The sequence below is a fragment of the Cynara cardunculus genome (genome assembly GCF_001531365.2).
Source record: "Cynara cardunculus var. scolymus isolate 2C chromosome LG 2, CcrdV1, whole genome shotgun sequence".
Classification (NCBI taxonomy): domain Eukaryota; kingdom Viridiplantae; phylum Streptophyta; class Magnoliopsida; order Asterales; family Asteraceae; genus Cynara; species Cynara cardunculus.
Window position 1 is genome coordinate 64,528,140 of NC_037529.1, and position 7,735 is coordinate 64,535,874.

The 7,735-nt window shown below is 36.1% G+C and overlaps 1 protein-coding gene across 1 annotated transcript; it reads right to left on the bottom strand.

Annotated features, from left to right (window-relative positions):
* Nucleotides 1-344: 344 nt before the first annotated feature.
* LOC112506558 (probable receptor-like serine/threonine-protein kinase At4g34500) lies at nt 345-6,833 on the bottom strand. The gene is made up of 7 exons (XM_025110688.1): nt 6,195-6,833; nt 3,673-3,777; nt 3,005-3,127; nt 1,997-2,167; nt 1,790-1,919; nt 1,195-1,404; nt 345-632 (listed from the first exon to the last, which is right to left on the bottom strand). The coding sequence occupies exons 1-7, from the start codon at nt 6,773-6,775 to the stop codon at nt 579-581; spliced, it is 1,374 nt and encodes a 457-aa protein (XP_024966456.1). The 5' UTR covers nt 6,776-6,833; the 3' UTR covers nt 345-578.
* Between the last annotated feature and the right edge of the window lie 902 nt (nt 6,834-7,735).

Here is a 7,735-nt window from a genome sequence, read left to right on the forward strand (position 1 = left end):
ATGTTTTTGTTGTGAAGATTCAAATTTTTTTTCCTTTCACAGTGTTTTGCTGTGAAGTTTCAAGTAAAAAAAATAGTCTCACACATCTCACAAAAACAGACTGGTCTCACCTGAATTAAACTCTTTGTATACATATACTAATTAAAGGGCCTCTTGGTGCACCTATTATCTATTCATTAACATAATTAAGGTATCAAATAATTGAAGATAGAATACAACCATAAATTCAACTTCAAAAGCCAACTTGAATGCAAGATGCAATGACCCTTTCACAAGTTGTCAATATTTAATAATACAAAAATCTTGATTTCAGATCGTATATTAAACAAATAATAAAATTTTAGTGTTTCAAATATGATTAGCTATTTATGTTTAATATGGAGTATATTTGTGTACATGTAGCAAATAAATTCGAAGTAGAAATAAATTGCAAATAACTCACTATATTTACAATGCTTTTTTTATGTGAATATTTTGTAGCATTTGCATATGTATACATCATCATATTAGCTAGAAAGAACGAACCAATTGCGATAACATGATGCATAAACCGATACACATGGACTCTCCAGAAAAAACTAGTTTGCCAAAGCCGCTTTACTCGCAGCCGTGTCTCTTGGCGGGCGAGGTTCCTGCAAGATGTAAGCAATGCACATTATGTCGCTATTGCCTCCAAGAGACGATTTTCACTTATAATATCAACTTAAACAGATTCATTAAGGAAGCCCTTTTTCAAGAAAATCTTGAGGGCCAACTCAGCTGACAAATAAAGGCTATGCCTTGGGGCTCCTCCCATACGTTGTCCCGTTTGAGTCTTTCTAGAGTCCCTGACGATTTATCTTACTGTTATCTTCAGGGGGCCATGCAATTAGTGAAGGTGACAACAACAAAAAAAAACCCCTCGCAAAAATGACCGATTTGCAAAGGAATGAGACTATTTGTGAGAGACAATTCGCTCACAAATCAAGATCCTTATTAGTTCTTAAGACATTGCAAGTTGTGGGTCTTCACGAAAACCACCTCCCTACCCCTTGGATCAGAAAGGTTTTAGACCCTACTTTTGAGTGAGATTTACTGAGGTCGTTTATTGTAGTTATCAGCCATTGTGGAATAGTGAATCCATTATGGCTAACTTTTGGCATTTGTATAACTATGTTCGGTAGTGAAAAAGGTAACCATTTAGAAGAGACTTACTGTACGGAAAGGGAATTCATCTGCCTCAAGCATGTGTACAATTTGGCCCATCTTCGGGCGCTTATTTGCGTCCATATCTATACAACGAAGGCACACAAGCAATACACGCTTCAAAGCTCTTGGAGAAGGTTGTACGCTAATCTTGGGATCTAGCAACTCTTCCCCACGACGACTTGCCACCATCCCTTTAAACCAATCGACCAAATTCATCTAAAAGAAATGCAACACAAAAGAGTTAACTAAAAACATGTAAACAAGAGGCTCGGGAGTCTTCACTGGAACAACAACTCTATCTTTAGGTAGACATCAGGCCTACATAAATTCCACCCGCCACCCCCTCCCTTACCCATCCTGCTTGAGACTCTATCCTTAGGGGTAGAGATCAGGCCTGCAAACATCACACCTGCCACCCCCTACCCCAACCTATCCAGCTTGAGACTCTATCCTTTGGGGTAGAGGTCGGGCCTGCGTACATCCCACCCGTCATCCTCTCCCCCACTTCATCCTGTTCTCAAGCAGGATATACTGGGATGGTTAGGCTTTGGTATATATACAAGAGGCGAAAAGCTGGAAACTTTAATATTTGTAGTCATACCTCTCCAGGTGCTCGGGAATAATCAACGGGGCTCCTCCCTGTAACTATTTCCATGAGTAAAACTCCAAAACTATAGACATCACTGCCCTCATTTAGCATTCCTGTGCTTGCATAGTCGGGCGACACATATCTGGAGATCATATGTGTGGTATAAGATGGAAGTGTATGAAAGGAGGAAAAAAGAGCTAGATTTGTGAAGTTACCAACCCGAATGTGCCCATTACTCGTGTGGTTACGTAGCTTTTCTCGGGTCCTAACAACTTGGCAAGTCCAAAATCAGATACTTTAGCATTCCATTTTCTATCGAGAAGAATGTTGCTTGATTTAACATCACGATGGACAACTTTTGGTTCCAACCCTTCATGTAAATATGCCAGTCTAATGCAAAGAAATAAGTTAGGATCACATTTATCTACATTTACGGTCATTTGTAATATTCGTTTTTACATATTTGTTAATGCGATAGTAATACATTGATTGGAGAAAAGTTGTTCTATTATAAGAGAACTGAGAACCCAATATAGTAAATTGATGGCCCCCTAACTGTCATTAAGTTATAAGCATTTTCTTACAAAACCTAGATCTGTGAACTTTATGCAAATCAGACTTCATATCCAATAGAACACTTCCATTGACGAGGCATAGACAAGAAACAAGACAAAGCTACTTATGTTCTAGATCATGTCGGTTGACTTACCAAACCAAACCAAATGGACCCAGCAAATCCCACGCGAAAATAGAGTATTGAGAGGATGAGATGTATGCAAACTTGACATCTACCCCAAAAAGTAGAACGGCTGTTGCCATAACCCCCCCCCCCCCCCCCAACAAAAGCTTGTGTAAGAGTATGAGCAAACAGGTAGCAGAAATACTAAGAGATACCATGGAACAAGTAAGCCAAAAACACAGCCCCGGCCTAAATTGCCAGCCCTCTACCCCTTCCTAATCTGTCCCACTCCCATCAGCCCGAGTATACCAACAATAGGTCTCATTCCTAGTCTGCTACCCCAATCCTCCATCTCCAAGCGTTCTTATCATGGCAGTTGACTTATGGGATACGTATTAAAGGGAACCAGAAAATGAAAATGATAAAAAAAAAAAACAATGTTTGACCGTACCTTCCTCAAGTTTTAAAGAAATTGCAAGTTTTAAATGCTCAAAAGCACATGATTATTGCTTGAAAGAAAGAAAAAAGGAAGACGAATACGAGCATACCCTTTAGCAGTCCCAACTGCAATCTTCATTCGGATGTCCCAAGTTAAAGGGCTGATAGGTCCAACATCTCCGTGCAACCATTGTTCCAAATTTCCATTGTCAACATACTCGTACACGAGCAGCCTGCATGAGAATTTGATGCAGCCACAGTATATTAGTACCTAATAGTAGTTCCTCAATTACTTGAGTTCTTTCTTGATGCCGCTCGTTTAGCCATTACATAGACCAATCTAGCAATGGGTTGGGTGGCGGCGAGAATGAAAGTTACGGTGAGAAGGGTAAGAAGGGATCAATCCTAATTGAAGAGAAGCACTGGATCAAGTGTAATGTGATAAACCGGATCAATTTCCTTCTAAAGCGCAATTCATAGGTTGGTTTGAGATTAAAAGTGATCAAGGGTCTAAGACCCTTCTTACACTTCTCACCTTAACTCCCATTCTCACATGATCCTTCGTCATCTAGCAATACCTTTCCTTAAATATGCCTAACTGATCTTCAGATGTTGCATAACTTGCTATGGTGAAAATCGTAAAAGAATGTTGCAACAATTACAAAGACTAATAAATCGTGTAGATAAATCATCGTGCCATAATCATAAACGGGTATTAATTTTTAATCCGAAGGAGTAGACTAGACGAAAATGAAGCCTAAATGCAAGCAATAGCTACCTCTTAGCACCATCTGCGCAAAATCCCATTAGACCGACTAGATTTTTATGCCTTACTTTTCCAATGGCTTCAACCTCCACCTTGAATTCCTTCTCTGCCTGACCCCTACAAAATGTGAGATTATGAGGTTGAAGTAGCTGCACATGATGCATCATTTCAGTCGTATTAGTTTCAAGTATGCCATGATATGGAATATAACACACATTCGGTGCATTTGGTACGTGAGAGGATATAGGACAAGACAAGATAAAACGGAAACTTGTGGTCCCATGTTTGGTGCGACAAATAAACTCAGATTGGACAAGACCGACAGAAATGCATTTTTTCTATCCCACTAAAACCGGTAGAACAAAAATCAGGGATATAGAACAAGCTTGCAAAATTATTGAACTACCCATGTCAAATCAAAATCCTAAAATGTTCCACAATCTTTTCACCGTCTACTTAACTCTCTCCCATCTGGTCCAATCTAGTGATGTCTAGTCCAATCCTATCTGCATTCCAAACGCTACAAAATAACAAAGTTGCTAGTAAAATTCGAGCATTTGTGATTCATGGGTCACCTTTAAGTCAAGTCAATACGGAAGCTGGGTTGGACATAATATCTTAGAGTATGACACCAAACAAAATATGCAACAACAGCCTCACTTTTCTTGTGCTATTTCAGGATACACTTGCAAAACTGTAATAAAAGAAAATGGTTTGCACCAAGAGTAACGCATCATCTACATCTAAAGCCACCTCGAGCCCCACAACTAAATAAGAAATCGTGAACTTTAGGTATTAGCTGCAAACCAAGGGTATAAAAACAACAAGTAGCAAACATTTTAAAATAAGAGATTAAACATATAGAACACTCTCTCCTAACTCTGAGGCGTGTTATATAATATTTCCTTTTCCTGCTGGAACCACTACCACATTTCTCAAGCAAGACGCACATTCTTTACACCAACGACCATGTGACCCAATCTCTAATTTATTCGAGGCGACCAACTCCAATGTAGATGTGCTCAGATCCATTTTCCAAAGAGATGAATAACTATGAAAGAAAATAGGGGGAAAATAACAAGCAGCTCAGACCAAAACGAATATGATCCTTCATCTAAATGATTATTTTTTCTAACCATCTGAAAACTCCAAAACTTGTGAGATCAACTAGAACTTCTACCTTAAGGTATTGTTTTACATGATTTCTTTTCCGGTGAAATATAGTATTTAATGTATTGTTTAAACATATATTTGTTTTTACATTATGTTTGTTTCATATGTATTCGGTTTACAATGTGAAACTTCTGTACGTGTATTTTTTGTTTCACAAACACGTAAAAAGTGTCCATATTGTGAACCGAGTACATGTGAAACACACACATTAAACAAATACATGTTAATCAATATTCTAAATCCTCGTCTTAGATGGAAGAAAATCATATGAAATAACACATCATGCATAAGTTCTCAAAGTTAATACAATTTCCTAAGAGTTTTCAAAAGATGGCCAAGCTCTAACCAAGTCTTCACAATTTTGCATTTTCATAAATATGGTGTCTGTTGGCAACAAAAAGAAAATAACTAAGTAGATTAAAAGGATTATTTATCCTATTCCATCCGGATCAAATCAGCCCACCCTTACAAGTTTGCCTTTGGCTAATGCTCATTTCGTGCCATAAAAATGTCTGTTCCCAATTCGAATTTAACCCAGATATTTTTATTTCAGATAAATTTTCTCAGGAAGAATGGGGTATTTTTTATTGGGAGGATCATGACAAGCTTAGAATTTCTTTTCATGGAAGGACCAATATGCTTTGGGTGAAAGCTACTGTCATTCAAAGATCAGCTCCCAAACCAATAAATAATTATAATTGCTATATAATTGTATTCTCTCAATTTAAAAAAATATTCTTTTTGTTCTTTTCGAAAAAGAAGAAGAGGAACAAGTGAAGCTGAAAAATGTTAAAGGGGAAATAAGATAATGTTCGCTTTCAAATTTTGTATACAAACTGACTCAAATTTTCAGCGAAAAATGGATGGAATTTCACTTTTAAAAAATAAAAATCAAGGTGTGGTGATCTGTACATAATTTATCCCAAAAGATCAGAGCTTTTCTTTTGGAAAAGAGGGATGATAAAGCAACTATTTGCTTTATTATTTAACTAAATTATTGATTTTTTAAAAACCGTTTTATCTCATTTTTCATATAAAAGTACAAACACAGAATCACTACATTTGGGAAGAACAAAGTGACAATTTGTTGTATAATTTGTTTGAAACCCTTTTATACCGATTACAGTGTTTTTATAGCCCTTTTGTAGCCGTCGAGTATTACCTTAGAAAGAAAAGCCAATTGCAAGCACCGGCGAGTATCAATTTCAGATCTAAGAAACTCAGATCGTCTCCGCCAATAAATGCAATTAAACTCTCAAAATAATTAATGGAAATTGAAGCATGATTGGTATGCAGTTAGCATATATTCAAATTGAGTTGAAATGGAATGGAATTTAGATAAGAGGAAGAATAAAACTAACTTGTTGTTCAGAAGATTCTTCACAGCCACCACAGAATCATCCCGTAGAACACTTTTATACACAATCCCATACCCTCCTTCTCCGATCACATTCTCGTCCGCGAAATTATTCGTAGCAATTTCAATCTCATTCAAGCTGTACCACTTTCCCCACCCTAAATTACTCAAACTCTCCGCCGACACCGACGATGACGCACCCTCGCTCCGACTCGTTCCCGATTCGTTACTACCCGAATTCGTGTTCCCTATTTTACCTTCAACAACTTTGATTATCGGTTTAATCTCTTCTTTCTCGTCATCATCCTTCTCGAACACGCTAATTTTGGATGTTTTCTCAATCGATTCGACGTTGATCGCCGCCGAGACTAAAGGCAACAGTCCTGAGCTGTGCTTCACACGCATCCTACGACGTCGCTTGGTATTCAAATTCCGACGGATACAGAGGAAGATCACTACGAGAATTACCGTCACGACTACAACTGTGATGGCGATAATGACATAGAGTCTTTGCCCAAGTATTGGTGTTTTAGAGGTGAGACTGACACCGCCTGCAGTGGACGATGTATTACCGGAAGCCGCCATTGTTCCCGACGAGATCAGAAGTTAAAAACAAAGATCACAGTGAGAGAATCGAGTGATCTTGCAAAAAAATCTCTACTGTTGAGGGAGGAAGAGCATTGTTGTTTAGAAAGAGGAAGAGCATTCAAACGGACATAATGATGGCGGAGAGAGTGGAGTAAAACACAATGGGGTTTGATTTATGAGATTATTACGGTAGAGCCACTGCATTATAAATCGTCAAAAGAAATCCATTGACCAAGTTAAATGACAGAAATGCCATCACCGTCGGTGTGTTTACAAAGTCAAACTTCCAAAATATAACCAAATTGACAACAAACAATATTTTATAGATTATAGTTAGAGCCTCTCTAAAATTCTTGAAAATAATATAAAATATTTTTTAATTATATCGATATTATAATATGATTTTATATGGTTTTGAAAAAAAAAAATATTTTTGAATGAAATATAAATTTGAAGATATTATAAAATTTTGAAAAAAATAATCGATATTAGTATCAAATTAACTATTTAGAAGTTATCTTTTTTATGTAATTTCTTTAATTTATTTATTTTTGTTATAATTTAATTGAAGTTTAAAAATAAACTAATTTATTTTTGGTAAGTATTCTACTGGAACTCAATAATTATCTTAATTAATTTTAGATTTTTTATATTTAAACAATAATTTTTATCATGTATTTGATTATGTTTATCTGCAGCTAGTTATACGAATTTAAATATAGAGTTTTAATAAGATATACTTATGTAAATTCTACTTGTAATCTTGGATTTTAAGTAATATGCATCAATAAACAATAGTTTGTACATAAAAAAAATATTTTTACGAATTTTTGTCAAATAATTTATAATATAGTATAGATAATTAAATGTTTAAGACAATTCACAAAATATTATATTTCTTTTCTAGATATTTAATTCTAAAGATTATCATTCATAAAAGAATAAAAAAAATGATTT